The sequence below is a fragment of the Acipenser ruthenus genome, chromosome 9 (genome assembly GCF_902713425.1).
Source record: "Acipenser ruthenus chromosome 9, fAciRut3.2 maternal haplotype, whole genome shotgun sequence".
Taxonomy (NCBI): domain Eukaryota; kingdom Metazoa; phylum Chordata; class Actinopteri; order Acipenseriformes; family Acipenseridae; genus Acipenser; species Acipenser ruthenus.
In genome coordinates, this window is record NC_081197.1 from 12,661,152 (window position 1) to 12,682,915 (window position 21,764).

Here is a 21,764-nt window from a genome sequence, read left to right on the forward strand (position 1 = left end):
TAACATCATAGGGTGGGAAGGAAAAGGTGCACAAATAAATACATGAGGAAAAGGTGATTTGAAGGTATTCACTTTGAAACACTTTCAGATATCCAGTTTTGTTTAAAAAATAAATAACTTCTGAAGTATCTTCGGACCATTGCCATCCATGAGTACGGCTGCCTCCCTACTGTAGCTAGCTTGCAGGGTTTTTGAGTAATCACTGTGATCAAGGCTTTGATGGCTTGGGCTAGGTATAAACAGCTCCTCCGGAGACACTGAAGCTCACACTATACTCTTAAAAATCTCCTCTGCAATCACTGCGCAGAGCAGTTACTGGTGCAAAGAGCTCTTACTTAAAGATGTCACAAAATATTTTTTAATCAGGTATGGGAGGTCAATTTCAATCTAAATGAATCTGAAGGAGACTGAACAAAGTCTTCATCCAGTAGACCCATGTTGTTTTCTTTTAGGGGGTCACTTTTTAAGGTTAATAACTGTTAACAACTAGAATACTTGTTTTTTTTTATTAAATGCTGTTCATTTTGTGTTAATATTGTGTTATAACATATTTATAAACTTAAGGCAAAGGGATAATACAATAAAACCTAATATTTGCTAAATATTTCTACAGTAACATCTTTGAAAGTAGCTTTAAATTGATTCAATTTTCACTAATTACACTGGCTTTTTTGTTTTATTAGTTTACACATTTGTTAATGCAAATTAAGTAACTATTAACAAAAGATGAACAAGATTTGTATGAAAAAAGGTTCCTCTTAAAATAAACCAATAACCTTTTTTCTGCTTTCATCAGACCTAAATAAATAAATAAAAATATCTTACCATACTGTAATACAGAATATAATTTGACATTCATATTAATTTGTGTAAATTGCTTTTGTCTATAGTTTATCTGTCACTTAATAATACTGCACAATTATCAAATGCTGTACTGTTATCAAATGCAAATTCTAAAGTTAAGAGAGAGTGGCATTTCAGTGGAAACAAATCCATTAAATTGTTTCTTAGGTAATTTTCCACACAAAGTCTGTGGTACATAGATATCGGTTGAAAATCAAAACAAGATTGCAAATGGTTAAAATGACATCTGCATTACTGTATTTCATTCAAATCTGTAGCTGGTTCAGTACTACAGATTTTACAAATTGAATACAGAGCTCCTTTGTAAAACAGAATTCCCCCCTTTTTTTAAGGTCCCATGAAAATACAGCTTTAAAAAACATCAGCATAAAAATGCTGCCTATGAAAGGAAAATCAGTTCTCTCTCTACTTACCTCAAATACAGTTGCTGATTCACTGGCGGCAGTGTGTGTGTGTGAGACCCTTGATTGCTTTGCTCAGAGATCCGAATGCTAAGAATGTACTCTTTTTGCAGAGCGTTAGCTGCAGTTCATGGAGTGCCCTCCAAACGGGGATGTTTCTAGCAGGGTGGGACTTACATAAGACTGGAGACAGGGACAGGAGTAGTAGCTGTAGTTAAACATGAACAGCTTGTGCTGTTGCTGATTACATAAGCAAAACAGCTAGCTGTCATTTAATGGGCTCATAAGCTTCACCCCTCCTTGAAGTCTTCTTGCCACTGCTCATGTTATTGCTTAAATGCAACCTGCTTTCACTGTAGGAGGTAAAGCAAGTTCAGTTAGGGACCTAATACCTGTTGCACAGGAAGAGAATCTGTCATGAACTAAAATAATAAATAATAATAAATAATAATAATCTTCTTGGCAATTCCACACAAAAAAAAACCCTGTTGCGTTCTCAAGTGAAGAGATTTTCTTGCAAATGGGGTATTATGTTTATTAAAAAGAAAGCATCAGTCTGGTGAATCCTAATCAGTAAATATAAATTAAACAGGGACAAGGCTTGGTTACAGCACTTGTATTCAAACAGTGGTCGTAGTGATCTTGGCTTCCTTGAATAAATGTTCAAAAATAGGCAAAATTTTAATAAGCAAGACGTCACAAAACAGGTTTTCTGCAATGGTGACTACCAAGACAGACATTGCAATGAAGAACTAATATCCCACACAGTCGTTCTGCAGTAATAGTGATGCAACCCCATTTCATGGGAGCAGAAACTTCATAAATGAAGCTGTCAGTCCCGTAAAGAAGAATTTCATTATTTTCAGATCTTGCAACACTATTGCTTGCTTGTGTCATCATAAGAAATAATTCTGAACTTTAATTTAGATTTAAATTCCTTGACACAATAAAAGGCTAGTAATCGCTGAATAAGACTGCTTTGTCAGAGTATTTTTATTTTTAGTTTAACACATGTTGAACAGGCATTATTTTAATCCGGTTTTAGATTTTCTAATCCAATGTTTAATTAGAGTATTGGTTGTATAATTGACCTCACTACTGTGCAGCTCTTCTTTGTGCTGATTTCTCAGTATAAGAGCCTCCTGCAGCTCCTACAGAGGGAGGCCCTTCAGCCCTTTAACCATGTTTTTCCAGCGATACAGTGCTGGCCAAAGAAAGAACATAACCATGTCTGATTTCTCTCTGATTTCTCTCTACAGACCTCAGAAACAACCCATCATTTATGCCTCATTAATAGATACAAAGGTACTCTGGCATCGGACCAAAAGCACATTGATAGATAATATCTACTGCACTCACTGTCTCGAGGACTCATTTTACCCAGCAGATAATTCGCAGGGATGTGCTTTGAAAGCAAACCGCAATACTTGTCTGCAATCTGTAAGATGCAGCTTAGGCCCAGCAGGATCTCAGATCAATGCGTCATCCTCTATTGAAATAAACCAGGGTTGAGGGTTTTTAAATGTTTTTTCTATAAATAGGGCTGAATAAGGCAGCTGTTTTTTTTCTATTTCATTAGAACAAAAATACAGAGATTCTGGCGAACATTAAAATACTTCCCATTATGGTTTTTGTGAACGAGGAAAGTACGTGGAGTATGGACTTTTCCATGCATGAACCACAAATTACAAACCCAGTAGATTAAATCTTACAGTATAAGATATACAGTTATGGCCAAAATGTTTTGCATCACCTAGAATTTTAGAATTGAGACAAAAAAAATGATTTAGATCTTTTATTTAACATCACTTAATCAAAGAAACTGCACAATAATATTGCAAAAGTCTACCGGAAGCCATAATAGTAGTACAGTATTTCAAGTTAGATTTACAAATGTCACATTTTTAAATTTGACAGTTTTTCGTTAGGTATATAGTTTCCTTTGACATTATGAAGCAAAATTAATTAATTATATAGGGTGATGCAAAACTTTTCACCATAGCTGTAGGGCCCTGCTTACAAAGCTTTAACTCGTTGCTTAAAGTTTGGTAAAGACAGGTTTTGTGAAAACTGCTTCTTAATATAATACCTCTGCCATGGCTGTACTAAATTAGGGCCATCAGTATCATGAAAAAAAAAATCCCCATCTAACCTACGTACATGTGAAAACAGTGTAGCATGTGTACAAAGAAAGATTCCTCCCCCGGACTCTTAGAATCTCAATACACTGTGCTAACTAACGTCTTCCTTCACAAAACGCTCCCAACCAAACTTGTAAGTTTATGGTCATTTCCCTATTGAAAATGTATCCAGTTAGCCAGAGGAAAAGTAATATTTGAAGCCTGTTGTGTTTATTTCCTCAGGGAAAACACTGTAGAGCTGCATTGACTTTTCAACAACAGAATCTACAGTATACTTGTAACTACGGGCTGGAACTTTGTTTTGGGCCTGTACCCGGCTCTGGTCCGCAAAAACCTCCTCTGTATTCCACCTGTTTCATTACAAGCTCCGGGACTTGGAAGGCTTATGTGCAATACATTTACCCCAAAAGGTATCCTTAAAGAAAGCCTAAATAAAATGTTCCATCACTTTAATGACATGCAAATTGAAGTGCAAATTATTCTTTTGTGAAAAGGCCCACTGTTTAGTAGCTCTTGATATTTACAGTACGTCAGTTAGTTCAAAGCTAAAAAACAAAAAAAGTATAGCCAAAAACTTACTTACCTTGTGTCTGCCTTAATGGTATTATTCAGGCAAAAGAAAACCTAAGCAGAAGTTCTCTCACAGTAATTTGTCCTTGTCAATGGCAATGTTGATAATTTCCACTGCACAGGCACATTTTAACACTGTCAAGTCAGCAAGACTTCCTGTTCAATCACCTGAATTAGATAGCTAATTCCTCCGTCAAAAGAATCAGAAATGTCTACATGTCAGCACCAGTCAAGTTAAGATATTTAAACTAAAATGATGCATTTTATTTACTAAGAAATGTACATAAAAATGTCATATGTATTTCACAGATTATTTTAACTATGAATATTCTATTATTGGGGATATTATCTCTATTTACCCATTCCTATAGTGATAAAGTCTGTACTGGCAAGTATTTGCTTCTGGTCACAGTGTACTTAAACACATAGGTATGAAAATCTGTTCCATATTAACTCATTAATTTAATTTAAAGGAACACAGGGTCCATATTTCCATGTACTGTGTCTTCTGTACACATTGAAACCCTGAAGGGTTGTTCGATCTGCTAATGCTTTGTGGGTCTCTTTCCTCATTCATAAACACCCAATCAAATGATATCCTGTTGCAGTTATATTATAAATAATGTATACAATTATACAAATGTTCATCATTTCCATCACTGGCTGACTTTCCAAAGACTGTTAGGTGGTGCAGTAAGTTTTAAAGTCTTAGAAAAGGGGAGGGGTAATTTATTATGCAAGGGTAAAGATCCCTAATTCTGCAACAGTGTAATTACAGCTTACATTTGCAAGGTGAGTGTATGCATTTCATTGATTCAGCATTGGTCAGCCACACAACTGCAACATTAAAAAAGCATCCGATTAAAAAAAAAAAAAAAAAAAAGCCATTGTACAAGAAAGCGCTGCAATTGTACCAGATAAACCAAGGCATTTCTAAACAAAATACATTACCTTAGATACTAAAACATACATACAAAAATACTTGTTGGGTGTGTCGACTTTGTAGATTTCCATGGAGTACTATCTAGCATGTCTACCACTGAAGTATGAAGTACTTTCTCAATTTTCTTCATTTCTTCATCTTGTATCTGGACTTGTCAGGTGTCGATGTTGTGTCTGCAACTTCAGATAGGCTAAATGCAGTTTTGCATGGGGAGCATGGTACACATAAACTGCTTTCCTTAACCCCTTCACTGCTAGAGGTTTTTCTTAACTTTGGGACTGAATTGTTTAAAAGTAAAATTTCTCACAGGTCTCTAAAGGAAACATAGGAAACCTATAAAAAAAATGTCATCACAATCTGAACCTTTCAATGATATACTTTACTTGGGCATATATACTCAACTGATTGAGATATTGCAGATTAAACAGGGAAAAAATGAAAAATTACAATTTCTGTGCCATTTTAAAGCCCTAAAAAAAGTAATTTCCTAAAATGGTAATTAGTCAAATTGCATGCGTCTTGCATTGCTAATATGTTAACTATCTATGGAGAAAATAGTTGGTATGTTTCTGTCATGGCTGAGTCAACATTTGTATTAATTAATTAATAATAATAATAATAATAATAATAATAATAAACATTTAAAACAGAACATTGTCGGGTCAATATGTAAACTATACATATTTTTAAATGTAGACAAAAACTAAATATAAATTTCGAAAGACTAAATCCCTCGACACCTGTCCTAAAATTTTGTAAGCGATTACTCACTCGCAGCCTTTAGTGCACCGACATATTTTATAATATTATTACTGAGGATGGTGCAGCATAGCCCGAGGCAGTATTCAGCAATCAAAAATGATTGATTAGTTCTGAAAATAACTTTGATTTACTGGATTCCAGTCTGAACAACACAGAGAAATCCTATAGGCCAGTTTAGGCATCAATCATTCACCTTTTGATTGACGTGATCAATCCACCATTAACACGTTGAGAGACTAAACCCTCCCACATATATCCTAAAATGTCGGAATTGATTGGTCAAACACAGCGTGCCCAAGCACTGATTTACTACCGCATATGCTACGGTACAACAGAGACAGCATACAGTAATCAATAGCGATCGATCAGTTTTGAAAATAACTACTGAAAGTAACATTTAAAAGTTTGCTAAAAAATGTATCTCCTAAATGTTGTATCCATCAAAAGTTGCACCAATCAAAGCACTATCAAAAATATAATACAGACCTTTTTGTTTGCTTGTTTGACTTCTGCATCCGACATTGAATAGTTTATACGTCATATATTTTAAACCCTTCTACACACTCTGTAAAAAAAAAAATGAAATGATCGGATGCTCACAGTCGGCGCTAGCACTTTGAGGACCCTAGCACTGAAGGGGTGGGCTTCTGCTGCACTTCATTACCAAAGAGCAGAGAGAGGATAAAAAAAAAAGAACCAGAAACATCTAATCAAGCGTAGTATTAGGCATTGAAATATCTGCCGATTCTAATTTCAAACAGTTAATAGGAAGAAAAAAAAAATCCTGTTTCTCAGGCACCTGGTGTCAGGTTGTATGTATAAACTTTGCCCTTTCAAATCAGTGTTTGTACATTTGATGTCAGTTTTGCTGTAAGCTCACATGGTAACAAATGTGAGGGTTCTATGGGTCATTCTGGAGACAGACTTCACGGATGACAGAGGCAGGGTTAAAGTAGGTATCCTTCAAAAGCATTGCTGTCTTCCCTGCTCATGGAGGCCCAACTACACACCACTGACAGTGTGATGTCAGGTGTTTATCATATTTTTGTCCAACCCTGTACAAATAGTTTAAAAAGGGACAGAACCCCTCACTTTTTATATCTGCAATACCCAATAAACTTTTTTTTTTTTTTTTACTGTCAGAGCAGAAGATTATTTGTCTCGCTCGCTTATTTGGTGCTGCGGTTGATGGAGGATGATTGTAAATCTTCAGAGACAGATTTGTTAAAAGTGCCAAAAAAACATGAATTGTGGGTGTTAGAGTGATTAAAAACAAGACATATCACTACTGTGGTATTATGCCTTTTTTTTCGAATGGCTCAGGATGCAAATATAGCCTTCATCCATGTATATATTTTACAGCTAACTTATAGAAGTATAAAAAATATTTAGAAAAATCATTAAGAAACCGAGAAGAAAAAATGCGTAGGAGACTGTTAAAGACAAAAAAAAAAAACAGCCTGCAAACTAAATTTTAAGTAACAGAGGATCCGGCAACAAATATTCTGTCAACATGTTGGGATCATGCATTCAGAATATAGTCTAACATAAACAGTCTTTGAAAGATGGAGTAAAAGGGTTTGTTGATTCTAATGTGGTCAAACCAAAAAAGTGTTGAAAGAAGAATTGAATCGTTTTTCTGCATGGCAAATGCTTTCCAAAAGTGTAGAAAACAAACAAAACAAAAAACAGTGAGCAATAAGCAGAGAAAGGGTTAACACTCTTGCAGTATAACCTGTGCCCCCTGCTGGTCCTCTCCCACATGTGCAATATGTTGCTACAGTGATATGCTAAGAAACACAGGTTCAGAATACCCAAGACAAGAAATAAAAAGCAACAACAATGCATTCCAGAATTTTTGTACAACTAATTTAGAACAAATTTAATTAGAAAAAAAATAAAAAATACAGGAGGCAACTTTTCAAAATTCTTCAGGGATTCAAGACGAAGAAAAGCAGCACGTTACTTTAACTTTTTACTATTACTGTTTTTCTGCTTAATTTAAAGAAACATGTTTCACAAGCGTGTTGTTGGTCTGTCATTCATGAAACCCAGATAACATTTGTTTTGTGAACCGTATTGTCTGCATTTTTCACATTATTAGGTTTTTTGCCCTTGTGCATTTTAACTAGCTAGTCTGCACAGATTTTCTCTCACTTCAGTGAGGGAGAAATTGCATCTAGAGCCCCTTTCACACTGGCACTCCTACCCGGGTCCCAGCGACCCACCTCAGGATGTGGGTCGACAAGCTTTGACCCGGTTTGAGCGAGACAAAATACATGATGGCTGTTCGTAAGCTGATGAAATAACAAACAGCCACGCCTGCGTGAAGGTTTCACATCCACAAGGAATGTTTCTGTTTAGCCATATTTTTGAGACACACCATGAGCCAGATTGCAGCAAGGATGAAGAAACACCTGCTCTAATTAACGTCTGGACCGACGGTTCAATCCAGAGAAGCCTGGATGGCAGCTTCCGGGGCATTGATACGCGCATTGTGTACTTGTGTCTGTCACCCAGGTCGACCCTGCTTTATCAAAAGCAGTGTGAAATCGCATAGCCGACCTGCATGATACCAGGTCCTGCCCCGGGTAGAGCATGCCAGTGTGAAAGGGGCTTAGGTAGTGCATGGTTAGGTTGGTATAAAAACTAACAGAAGAAATACCCCCAAAATACAATTTCTGTGCATCACAAGACATTTTAGGTCCTCTAAAATACAACATTACTTATACCATTAATTTATTCTTTGTAGCTGAGCGTCTCTTCAGAACTTAATTTTAAAAATGAAAATATTCCAATATAGAGACCAGAGATTTAGAGTCCTTTGCAGGAATTTCTTTGTACCATTTTAATAATGCAAACTATTACTGAAACTGCATTCCAAGACAGGTCGACCATTTATCATTTCATCACCTAGTCTTGGCTTATTTAAAAAAATATATACATATATAATAATAATTACAAAAAAGTACCAGTTTCTAAGCAGTCCAAAACGCTGTACCCACACAGTTGACAATAGAAGTTTTTGTCAGAGGCCATGAACAAACCAAGTTTCATTGTTAAGATTAACAGTTCTAGATTTTAAACAAACAAAACACTAAAAAGAAGAGGAACCAAATAAAAATAACGTTTGCTACATCAGGTTTGAGGATTTCTTAGACATTTTAAAACGTACAAAACCCTGACACCATTCACAGGTGTAAAGTTTAATTTAAGATCAGCAGTTTTGTTTTTTTATTCCATTTTTCATTCTTCTTCTTCCATTAGATCCTTCAGTTTATTACTCATGACCCTGCCATGAATAAGTGCAAGTCCAGGTGCTGCAGAGGTTTAAATGGACCGTCTTGCGAGAACGTACTGGTGAGATGACAGAAACACTGGCTGTCTAGCGGTTGCTCTTCGCTGCCTCCTTTGCAGCCAAAATGAGAGGAGTTAGACTGGACAGCGGCTTGGCCACTTTCAGGAACTGGTGCTAAAGGAAGAAAGATAATGCATCATTTGTATAAAAACCATGAACTATATGCAAGATTGGATGCACTGAGAAGAAAGTTTAAAAACATACAGGAATTCAGCTATTATCAAACATTACACTCAGGGAATAAAGAACCACTACCTACACCTTCTATAAAAACATAAACTTAACAGGAAGATAATCACTTTACTGTGTCTAATACCATAATATTTTGCTTGATGCTTGTAGACATAAACTTGGCCTAAACTTGGTACAAATAGCAAAAATTCAAATTTCAAGGGTGTTTAATGACCAGTGGTGGGGCTTGAAACCAAATGTTTTTCACAGAATTTGGAAGACTGGTACCTAAGGGTCTTACAGCAATACTTACATTTTAGGACCCACATCCCCTACAGGGTAAAGGGTTAGGCTGAAGTTTGAATAAAACTCGTCAGTTACCCCTTGTCGTGCTCCTAGTATTTTTTTTTCTGAAAAGCCCCATTCAAAACAAGTAGAATGAGGTGCTACACATGGTGGTAGCATCTAAATTGCGGCCAGGGTGATTTTTCTGGTCAAGGTCCCTTTCTCGCTTTAGGTTGACCTTTGCAAGGTCACATCTCAAAGGGGACATTTTAAAAAAAATGGCTGTCATTTCTGAACTCAGCATGTCAGAAAACCCCCAGGTGAATGTTTCTAGGAAAATGTGAGACGGATGGGCAACGAAATGTCCATTTTCTGGTTGAGTTGGCGTGGAATGACCCTTTAGAGGCCATCAAAGACTTCACAATGGAAATGCTATTAACCAAAAGGGGAACTGGAAAAAAAGACAGCTCTGCTAGACAAGGTGACACACATGATACAGTCTGCAAGAGTCAGCAAACAATAAGCTTAAAGGAAGCAAAGCTGGCAAAAATAAAATAAAAATGAAAATTCACAGCAATGTGAGAAATGTAAATCGAAAACGGTGCCTGCTGTTGTTGTAATAGTGAAGCCTTAGTAGATCTGTCTCTGTCAGGGTTTACCCTTTACTAGTGTTTCCTCTTTTAGTTAAACAGCGATGAATGTGCTTGCGAATTAAGAATCTGACTGGCCCATTCTAGAACAGGTCGGCTTTACCAAAATGCACACAATTCTAGCACTGGGCAACTTTCATACTCTTTTCTAAAAGGTAAACAAAACCGAGTATATTAAATTTAAGGAATTTGTTTAGTGCAGACTTATGTAATATTACTAACTTTCCCTGGGGAACAGAGCAAGCATGTAAAGATCCTTTCTGTTTGTTAATAAACACTGAGCTTTGCATTTCTGTAACTTGTGTCTCTTGTCAATAGTTACACAATGGCCCATGGCTACACAAGCACAGGAAGGAAGTAACAGACCTAATTATTGACTTCCAAAAATGAATGCATTGATATGCATATGCAGTGCCACACCATATAGATGCTTCAGATGAAAACACTCTCATCGTACCTGTACATTCTGTCAGCTGGGTGTAACTGGCACAATACTACACTACAATGTTCCGGAAGGGGTGCCCTGTCGTTTGGAGCAAAAGAGGAGTCTGACCCAATGCTGGATTCTATTGGGGTTCATCTTACCTGCAGCAGCTCCTTGGCCGAACCTCTTTTCTCCACATCCATTTCAAGGCAGCGATTTAGGAAATCTCGGAATATCGAGGACAGCTTTTCGGGATTCTGCAGCTCAGGCGTACCGTTTGTTGCAATAAGATACAGTGCCTGGGGAAGAAAGGCAGCAGAACTCGGATAAGAAAACATACAGTATATACCCACTATATGAACAGTTTCAATAAGATACAGTGCCTGGGGAAGAAAGGCAGCAGAACTCAGATAAGAAAATATAAAGTATATATACACACTGTATGAACAGTTTCTACTTCCATTCTTAAAGTGCATACAATGTGTTACTTAGTGTTCCGCATTTCCGGTTTATTCAGAATTTTACAGGAAAATTACAGGATTTTTATTTTTTTTAACTGGACCTTAAAATCATTTTTTTACTGATTTATACCTGATTTGTATCTATTATTCAATATTATCCCAGTACTATTTTCTAAGAAATAGACAATTTGATTAAAATGCCATTTTATTTTGACATTGTAATAAGCAGCCCTACACTGTATCCTAGGATACAGCAGATGTTTCAACTGTGATTCTCTGTCACTTCACAAACGCACCATCACCCGATTATGTTGGCCAATCAAAGTCTGATTATTGTGGCAATTGCTGGGCACAGTAACTACTAGCCTGATCAAAAAGTAAATTGAAATACTTACACGAACATATAATATTTTTTAGTGGGTGAGGAATGGGGAGAAAACGTAAATCAGTATATGAATATTAAAAAGAAAACAAATGTTTCGAAGTATACAAAAAGCAATAATAGCTGAAGTGGGTCAGATGAGGCAGAGGATGCATAGCACTGCAGATACAGCTGCATTGAGGTACGTGTTCGCGCTGACAATAAAGGAAGATACTGAAAAATAAGTGACACATTAAACTAAAACAAGAAAGTGAACCGAGAGACAAGCAATCCATTTGTGCGGCTTTTACACACACTTTAATAAAAAGGGAGTGCAGAATGACTGTGTTAATGAGTTTGTCAGAGTGCTGTGCTTTGCTGGATAGCCACTGTGTATTGCAGAGAGGTATGTATTGGTGACGTCGTGCAACAGTACTGTCTGTCCATCAGCTAAAACACTGCCTAACGCCAACAATCTTAATCGTAAATATTTGACAGAAAATGGTGATGCTTTAGTTGGTAAACTTATGGAACGCATTGATGGAAATGTTCAGTGTGATTTTTGACGCGTCTCCTGATGGATTGCACCACCCAGTTCTGTCAATTTTATTTTAATGATTTCAAGGCAAATAAACCTGGCTTGTTTTGTGCTCATGTCAAGTCCATACCTTCTGTAGATAATGTTTCTGTCAGCACATTGATTGCCCAAACGTTTGCAAAGCACCAGCTAACTTGGGAAAATGTGGCTTCGACTTGCACAGATTGTGCTTCATCAGACATGCCAGGGACATTAAACCTAATGAGAAACCAGAACTGCTACACATCATACGCCACATGTAAAGTGTGTATACGGAGATATTTCCCCCCGATTTTTACCGATGTTTCAATTAAAAACTATTTTTTTACAGATTTATCCCTATTTTAATATATGTAAAATAAACTCCACTTCCATCACATCTCTCAAAGTGCTAAACTCCCAGGGAGTTTAAAATGATCGATTATAATTAGGGATGTGATTTTGTCACGATGGTCACCCGTGAATTTTGACATTTGTTTCCACTCGGTGTAAAAACAGGAAAGGAGCCGTTCACGTATTTTAAACTGGTTTCAGTGCAAAGTTAAACCGGTTCGCAAAATGTCAAATAAAAGGTGTATACTTACCCAGAACTATCAAAAAAGAGCCACCATTAAGTTCTAAGCAACTAGCAGAGCAATATCCCGAACAACTTCATGAAAGGGAGCAGCTTTCAGCAAAAACAAACTTATAATCAACTGAAGCCTTTTGTGCAGAAAGTATACCTCTGCATACCCTTTGATTATGCAAATCCTAAAGGGAGGATGGTTTACAGTTCTGGAGAAGCATGAACCTCTATTTGCAGCTCTTGCAGTCGTTCCCCTGCGGTGCTTAACCTGCCAACAGTGTAAATGCAGAACAATCCTTCTAATCTTGTAATACCAAAACCACAGCTGTGTTTAAATAGACAAGAATGAAAAGGATACTGTCAAACTCTCAATTTACAATATATATAAAAAAAATTTCAGATTATTTTTTTTTGTTTACATCGGACAAGGGATACACCATAAAATTAAAAGGTAAGCATATTCCTGTTACGGTTATATTTTTAAAAAGGTACAGTTAAATAATAATCTAGGTTTACTTTTGACTAGAAGTTCAAAAGTGAGATGAAAGTGCGTTAAAAGAAAACACATTAAATACATCAACTATATGTTTACTTTGCACAAATACTAAAATATGACAGTATATTACACTAATAAATATATTTAAGTTCAAATCTCTGTAGTCGTGACTATTCCGTGAAATTGTCTATTTTCAGCTGTGACTGTGCCATGATTTTTACCATGACAAAAATCAAATCCCTAATTATAATCAATGGATCATAAAACAAATTTACCAAAGTCCTACATGTTTTATTTAAACATGATTTGTCTACTATTTAGAGTACTGGAAGCACAAACCAAATAAAGCAGTTGAAATACCCCAAATCAAACTAACTTCTCCACATGAAACAGCACTGCACTTGCATGCGTTGTAAATATCCAGACTGAAACAGGCATTTATTTTATTTTAAGTTTTTGCCAAGAAGTAGCACTAGCATCATTATTTATTTCTTAGCAGACGCCCTTATCCAGGGCGACTTACAACTGTTACAAGATATCACATTATTTTTACATACCCATTTATACAGTTGGGTTTTTGGAGCAATCTAGGTAAAGTACCTTGCTCAAGGGTATAGCAGCAGTGTCCCCACCAGGGCCAGAGCCCTAACCACTACTCCACACTGATGCCCCATGCAGGAAACAGTTTTTATTATTCATATATTCCCCTGAGACCTATTTGGATAAACAAGACATTAGACCTGGAAATATTGTTTTTGTTTAAATCTCAGATCAGATGGTAATTTAAAAAGGAACATGGACTTTTAGACAAACTCCTAATACTAAATTTAGTCCTATTTATTTTATTTATTTATTTTATTTATTTATTTATTTATTTAAATCACAATCCTTCGAATATAGTTTTACATAACTATCCGTACAGCATTACGGTCAATAGCAAAGCCAAGTATGTGATGTTTAACAACACAGAACAATGACTTCACACACCCAGTGACCGCAATAAATGTTACTGTGGCACGCCAGGAACCAATCCAGTGTTCTGCTTACTGTGGTAATGGAATAGGTAAAGCAAAATGATAGATGCTTCAGTTTTGAATGAGGAGGTATTGATTTCCAGATTACGTACACTACAACTGATTTAATCCCATTTGACAGGTCCTTCCTTACACTGGAGTCTTAAAAGAAAAAAAAGTAAGAGCTGTAGTAATGCATAGCTTTTGTCCTGACAGCTTAAACAGGGGAAAGCAGACTATTCATCTCAGACACTTTAACGCTTTTTTTTTCCCCCACTTGAATGGCTTCACAAAAAAACTGTTTCTACCAAAGAGAAACTTTGTGGGTAAAAGCTAGGATGCAGGGCACCTGCAAATTGAAATCATATGAAATAGCAAAACGCACACAGAGGCCAGACAGCATGAAACCATCAGCGTGTGACGGGAGATGCCTAGGCAAAAGCTGTTATGTAAATGGATGCAGACATAGTTTAAACATCAGCAGAAAAAATGTAGGTGTAACCATTTAAAATTAGAAGCTTCTTTCTATGCCGTTCACCTCAGGAGGTTTGAGTTCAAACAAGTCTCCCAACACAAGAACAGGTTTCAAAGATAAAAGCTTCCTAGCTGGACCAGCCTGCCTGTCTGGTCTCACTGTATGCAGTTGATTGTGGCACACTGAACCATGCAATGGGACTCTGCGAGGATTGCTTTTTGCTGGGGAGCGGGGAGCGGGTTACACTGAAAATTACGAAGCAGCTGGGTGTCGACCAGCAGTGGGAGTTGAATGTCACATAGTTAATGGGAGAACCTGTGGCTGTTTGGTCCTTCATTGTAAATCAAGCATACCAATAAGCATTTACCGAAATGTGTGTGTATTTGTGATAGTGGCCGAGAAAATAAATTCACATTCATAAGCTGTATTCGTGGGTTCTAAAGCAGCAGCTCCCAAATGCAGGAATATCTGCAGGGAACTCCTACAGTATTTTTTTTCCCTTCAAAAAGTTTCCATTACCGGTATGTGATGCCAAATCCTGACCTATATGGTACATCTATATTAACTTTAGATTTGTCTGAGTTGGAATCTGCATGCCAACTAAACCATTTTATTATGAGAAAAAACACAAAAAGCAATATGACATTTTGTGGGGTCTCTTCCAATGACCGAAAACCAGAAGGCAATTTTACAATTGCCACGTTGAAATGGATAATTCTGCTGGGTTGCAGACCTCCTGCTGTTGCAGTGGGTGTTCCTCACATTTCCTTGGTTTGAATGATTTAAAAAGTACAGTAAAGTAATTCCAGAAATGATTCTATTACATTCGTATTGTTGCTCTTACCCTCAGTGGGTTTTCATTGAGATATGGGGGCTCTCCTTCGATCATTTCGATGGCCATGATGCCCAAGGACCAGATATCAACTTTGGGTCCATATGCTTTTCTCGTCACCACCTCTGGGGCCATCCAGTATGGCGTGCCCACCATCGTACTCCTCTTACTCTGCTCTGGAGTGATCTGAGCGCAGAACCCAAAATCAGCTGCGGAACAAAACAGCTCAATTAGATCTGCAGTTCACTCAGCCTGGATAGCAGTAACATTTCGACTGCTGGCACTTCGATCACAATATAAAAGTGTTTATTATCTGTAACAGAGATGTGAAAATCTGTAAGACACACAAACAAACAGATGAAGTCTCCATGGAATTGTATATTTATCTTGTAGTACGAGTATAAATACTGTAATTGTTTTTTAAAAAAATCTGTTCATTTATAAAAATGTTATGTGTACATTTAAATCATTGTGCTTCTGTGGCCATACATGTTTTTATTTTTTTTAAATTGGTGTAGTACTACAAGTTCCATTGGAAATGTGCCATAATAAAATGTGACCAAACAGGTTTCTTCATTTCGCTATGGTCATGTTGCGAGGTAACCATGATTGCAAACAATGAGAGGGCATATCATATAATAAAATCTTATTAAAACACAATCTTCCAATTTGCTGGCAATAACAAGTTGTGCAAAGTAACAGACTGCTAAAACTACAAATAAATAAATAAATAAAAATACAAAATATTACAGAAATTGTCATACTTTCTATATCATATCGATCAGTTTTTAATATTTTTTTCATGAGTGTGCAGGGAAATCCTCAACTCTAAAATGCAAAAGCATACGGTATGCAACTATGTGATAATTTTCCATACACTTCATGGAAAATTTGATAAACTGGGAAGGTAAAAATGCAAGTAGTGTACTGAATACTCTGATTCAGTCTACAAAGCAGCACAGTCTTTTACAACAGTGCCATCTTCTGTTAAAAGCCGTTAACTGCAAGACCAGTGTGTTGTCGTCTATGAAACTGCCCAGGATATCTCAATTCCAGCACAGAGGGGTTCTTACAAAATGATCTACCATAGTAGAAAATGGAACTGTGACAGCACTGGACTGTCAAGAAGTTACTACATTTGAGTTTCCAGCATCATTTAACAGATTGTTTACACGACACATCTAAACATTTTGGGAATGGAATTTCAAGAGATACATCTACATTGTGAAGGCATATGTTTTGTGTAGTTGTATTATACTTATTACATCACCAGTATCTCAAAATAGAATTGTACACACTTACTTAGCTTCACAGAACCATCCATTCCAAGCAGGATGTTGTCACTTTTAATGTCTCTGTGAATCACCTGGCTTGAATGAAGGAACTCCAGTGCTTGTAGACACTATGGTAGAAAATGCATTCAAATAGATTTCAGTCCTTTCATGTAAAACAAACTCCAAAGTATCTTTTAAGTCATATGAACAGCCAAGGAAGATCAGATGTTTTTATGCATTAAACCGCGTATCCTAAATGCTGCAATACTGTTGCTGAAAAGTTTAAATACATCTGGTTCAAGTATGCACTGCAGAGAAATTAAACAGTACAGCATGGGGAAGAGTCACAGAGAAGAAGCATCTCTAGGTTATAACAGGACAGTGTCAACCATAACACTTTCAGAATGGAAGATTAAAAACATAACCATATTTGGAATGTTTGTAACCACTTAGACAATCCATTTTATAAAAGTCCAAACTGGATCCTATTTGCAGCAACTACACTTATAATTTTGCTGAGAGGGTAAATACACTCTCAACTTGATTCGAGGTAGCCACTGAACACTTATGCAAAAGACGCACTTCAATAGAATTTCAAATAAAAGTACTCAGATATGTGTGTAAGCAGGGATGGAAATAAACAAACAAACAAACAAACAGTTTCACCCATTCATGGTTTTACTATGAGTTTAATAAGACACACCTGAACGTGTTACATGCACACTGTGGCTAAATCAAGCTTGCATTAAAACCTGGAATGAATGAAACTGCTATGCAATAGGAGTTTCATTTCCATTCCTGTGTAAGACTACACGTGTACATCACTGATGTGTATATGGAATAGACTATGACTAAATAGCGAATGCTAAAAATAATTCTTACTCTGTACAGATAGTACTGTATAAAACACCACATTTCTGATGACCTTTGGAAAATGTTTAAACCCTAAACTATTAACACCCCTATTCCTGTCTAATCGCTACTTATTTTAAAAGCATTTACTAAAAGAACTTCCACCAAGCTGACATATTACCAACTGCAGTTCTTCTCCCACAACATACACTGAATGAACTGAAATGAATAAAATAGATTTTGTCCTCACTTCACGGCACACGGCTGCTATCTGTGCTTCATCCATACAGGTTTCTGTCACAACATCTGTCAGGGAGCCTCCTGCCAGGTATTCCATCACCACCCACAGCTCATCCCCTACCAGGTAACTACACAAAAGAAAAAAGGGGGAAATGTGTGACAAAATGATACAGCTTAGAAGAAATGGCTGTAGTTTTCCTGTGGCCCTTGTATTGGTTAATATTACAATTGAAATGTGTTCCAAGTAACAAGAGAACAAACCCACAGTAGTCCTAAAAAGACTCACCTGTCTAAATAATTGACAATATTGGGGTTCTTGTTTTCCCTCATTACAAGAATTTCATTAATGATCAATTCTTTCTTGGGTTGCTGCTGTAAATTCATTTGCTTGATAGCAACCTAAAAAATGAATTAACAAAAAAAAAAAAAAAATGTCACTATAAAAACGTCAACCAAAACAAACAGAATACATAACATGAACATTAACTAAATGGCTTAACGTTTTATATAAAGTGAAAATAAAAATCCTTTACATTTTATTAAACCATCTGCTTAATGCAGTCCATTAAAACATTTACAATTGAAAAACTATATTAAAAAACAGAGAGAGTCTGGGCCACAGGGAATGTATGTACTCATTAATATTTATAGATATTATTCAACTAATGTTGCAAATGTCTATGAGGCTTCAAAATCTCCTTATGTCATAACGTGCAGATGTTCATCCATTAAAACCTTCTGTAAACCAAGTACTTAAAATGGGTGCCAGCTTAGTCAACATTTCCACCCAGCTATAAAATAAAATCCCAGTTTACTTATTTTATAGATACATATGTTGCAATGTGAATATTTATAAAACTGGTCCTTTTTTATATTATACAGACACATCCTTGTTTATTTGAAACTCAAATCCATGTAAGTCCTTCGGATGAGACATCAAACCGAGGTCCTATTGTAAGTGATCTGCAGTAGCAGTTGATGCACAGGTTCACCGCCTAGTCCCTAAGTCGCTTTGGATAAAAGCGTCTGCTAAATGACTAAATAATACTATTTGGCCAAATCAATGAACAGTTTTGGGAGGATTAAACACATTGTTGTCTAGTTAACTAAAATAGCAAATGTATTATAAAAAAAAAAAAATCTAATAATTTTTGTAACCAAGCCCTGTGGTTCAACCCTGCTACACGTTACAGTGTGTGATAAGTGGGGGGGGCAGCTTTGCCAAAATGTAGCTCAAGAGGAGATTGAAAGTCTAATTAAAAACTGAATCATGGCACCTCTCTCAGATATGAAAGTCATTTCAAATGAACTTTATAACAGAAGAAAATTGCAGTGAGGATAATTGGTTTCACAGAATCATGTGCGATAACCTTTTGCAAAGTGTGAGAAAGTTAATTAAGGGAGAATTTTCGTGTTCTATAAAACTTAACCCTCACCTCTTGTCCGGTAGCAATGTCTATTGCTGTATACACAGTTCCTGACGCTCTGTCAGTAAAGAATAAAGATAAGACTTGTTAATATCCGAGTTAAACAACAACACGCAACATACAGAGGAAGGGTGTTTAAGAGGGTTTCTTGTATCCACAGTGATCTACTTTTCCTCAGTTACTTCCAGCTGTAGATATGTGGAAAATCACTTCTCATAAATGAATGTGTTACATAAATCATAGATCCTAGGAATGTTGCAGATATTAGATTTTTATTTATTTATATATATAAAGTAGATACATACCCTTGACCAATTTTTTCAAATCTTGTATACTTCTTTTTGGGATCTCCGACGCTAACAATGCTTCCTGTAATGGAAAACAAGTCAAGTGCCTGTTGTGCTGCAAGGGAGTGTTGGGAAGTGTGATGGGAGGACCATATCAGGAGGATCCAAAAGGTACAGCAAGCTATGGTTGTTGAACCACATAAAAAAAGGACTACATAATAGCCAACAGTGAAAGCCCTCGATAGTAACTTCACATTGCACAGTCAAGAATGTTTCTGTGTCTAAAAAAGACCTTTATTGCAAAGCAGCTGTAGTGCACGGAAGAGACCAGCGGGCTGCCCATCAGTGTGGCATGAAGTAGGAAAACAAGGAGAAGGCTGGCATTTGACTGGCAGTGCGTGGGGCTTGGAGAATCTACTGTACGCATGCCTGTGGTTTTCACATTGTACAAAACGTGTTCCAAACTAAAAAGGTAACACAGCAGTACTGCACATGGATATAAAATGAGATGTTTCATTAACTCCCAAACCTCAGAAATATCACACAAGGTAAAGTGCATTAAAACAAACTTGTTTTTCCTTCTCATCTTAATACAGTATGTGGTTTCACATACTGTACATGGAATCAGAAGAAAAACAGAATAAAAAAGGAACAAGTAGTGACATACAAAACAAGGGCTGGTACAGCAAGTCGAGTTGCACACCGCGATTTCTTACCAGTAGAGGGAGACCTTAGCACATCTGTAGCATGGAGCATTCAATAAAATAAAAAACTGAAGACTTAATGCAATGTACCTATCAAATAAATAAATAAATAAATAAATAAATAAATAAAAGGTACATTTTTAAAAGCAAACCCTCAAATAAATGTAGAATTTTACTGCATTCTTAACAAATCTCTGGATAACACTTGAATGGTCTTGTGTTGAAGATGATGCTGCTGTCAGATTTGGAACAGTACTGAACATTACGATTTTAGTTTTCAACCAACACTATCACCAATGTGTTTATTCTTTCAAATGTTACATTTATTATTAAAATATAATCTAGTGCATGTACTCGATTAAGTACCAGTTAGAATAAAAATGAAAAATAAAAATCATCATGACAACTGACATACAGCTTTGAATTTCACATATACTGATATTCTATTTATCCATTTAAAATAAATATAGGGAATAAAGTACACATAACTGTGCATAATAAGGCTGTCATTCTACCAAGGGTTTCAATGACATGTAAAATTTATCAATGTCACCAGAAACCCAAGATAGAATTGCAGTCTTATGTACAGTGTTGGTGTATATTATTTATTATAATACATGATTAATAGACAAGAATTGTAGAACTAGCAGTGTTTATTTCTAACAACTGAAGAAGTGTTGAGAATAACACTGGAAAACAGAATAAAACAAGCTAATGTTATTATTTATTGTATATAGGAGTGCTCTTATTTAATAAAAAAAATGGGCGGGGATAGAAAGTGGGAAAACTACATTTTTGGGCGGGTGGAGTCGGTCTATCTCCTTGTCACTCAAGAGCCTCTGCTTTCATTTCTTACAAAAATGTATGTCGCTTATTGTTTTTCTAAGAGTACTTGTGTTATTCTGCTCTTCCACAAATTTTTCTCTGTCTTCTGAGGAAAAAAAACTTTTAAAATGTGACAGGTCGTGGTATTGACAACGTTTTGTTGTGATCATGTACTGGCTTTTCATCAACCTCATGATATACAGGCAATCTTATTATCTCGTGCCAGCAACATGCATAGTAAAGACTGCAGTTTATAGGAAAATTATCATTCACCATGTAATAGAATAATAATGCGCTCCCCTTTATAACTCTGTAGTTGGGAGCCATTGTTAAGAGACCATGCTATGAGTGTATTGCCTTATAAAAAGAATGCAAGTGCTAGTAGAATGGCATTATGGGGCTAATGGGAGCCATGACGTAACAGTCTTATAACCGATTACTCAGTATAAAGACACGAGTTGTAACGTGGGAGCTGTAGTAATATCAATTGATAACAGTGTATGATATTTAAGCAGTATAATGTGGGGTTTCCATCTACACTTACGTAATTTTTCCAGAATCTCCTCATCTGACATCTTGGTCTTCTTCCTCAGCTTCTCTGCGTTCCTGGTGAGCGTGTTTGAGGGAGTGCTGCTGTTCTCCGCAGGCGGCGAGATGGGAGAGGTTGCTGCATCTTTAGTGGGGGGTGCTGGGAAGGGTTCTATAACAGACCGGGTATATATCTAGCAGAAAGAGGAAACTAAGTTAGCACTAGTAACAAGAAACACAGCAAACAGTTAGCAGCATAAACTTTCTGAAGAAGCTGG

At 36.5% G+C, this 21,764-nt stretch overlaps 2 protein-coding genes across 3 annotated transcripts in view; both read right to left on the reverse strand.

Moving 5' to 3' along the window:
• The window catches only part of LOC117405977 (glycerophosphodiester phosphodiesterase domain-containing protein 5), a 38,109-nt gene extending 36,695 nt beyond the window's left edge, over nt 1–1,414 (reverse strand). The window contains exon 1 of the mRNA XM_034009585.3: nt 1,278–1,414. The gene's annotated coding sequence lies outside the window, so the exon portion shown is untranslated. The remainder of the gene's footprint in view (nt 1–1,277) is intronic.
• A 6,122-nt stretch (nt 1,415–7,536) lies between these two features.
• LOC117973040 (serine/threonine-protein kinase PAK 1) overlaps nt 7,537–21,764 on the reverse strand; it is a 51,579-nt gene continuing 37,351 nt past the window's right edge. For both annotated transcript variants that reach the window (XM_034923984.2, XM_034923986.2), the window contains exons 7-15: nt 21,503–21,680; nt 19,448–19,511; nt 19,152–19,200; nt 18,002–18,114; nt 17,726–17,843; nt 16,652–16,751; nt 15,362–15,558; nt 10,731–10,868; nt 7,537–9,153 (exon numbers count right to left, since the gene is read on the reverse strand). In XM_034923984.2, coding sequence (XP_034779875.1) covers nt 9,067–9,153; nt 10,731–10,868; nt 15,362–15,558; nt 16,652–16,751; nt 17,726–17,843; nt 18,002–18,114; nt 19,152–19,200; nt 19,448–19,511; nt 21,503–21,680 — 1,044 coding nt within the window. In that variant the 3' untranslated portion in view covers nt 7,537–9,066. The remainder of the gene's footprint in view (nt 9,154–10,730; nt 10,869–15,361; nt 15,559–16,651; nt 16,752–17,725; nt 17,844–18,001; nt 18,115–19,151; nt 19,201–19,447; nt 19,512–21,502; nt 21,681–21,764) is intronic.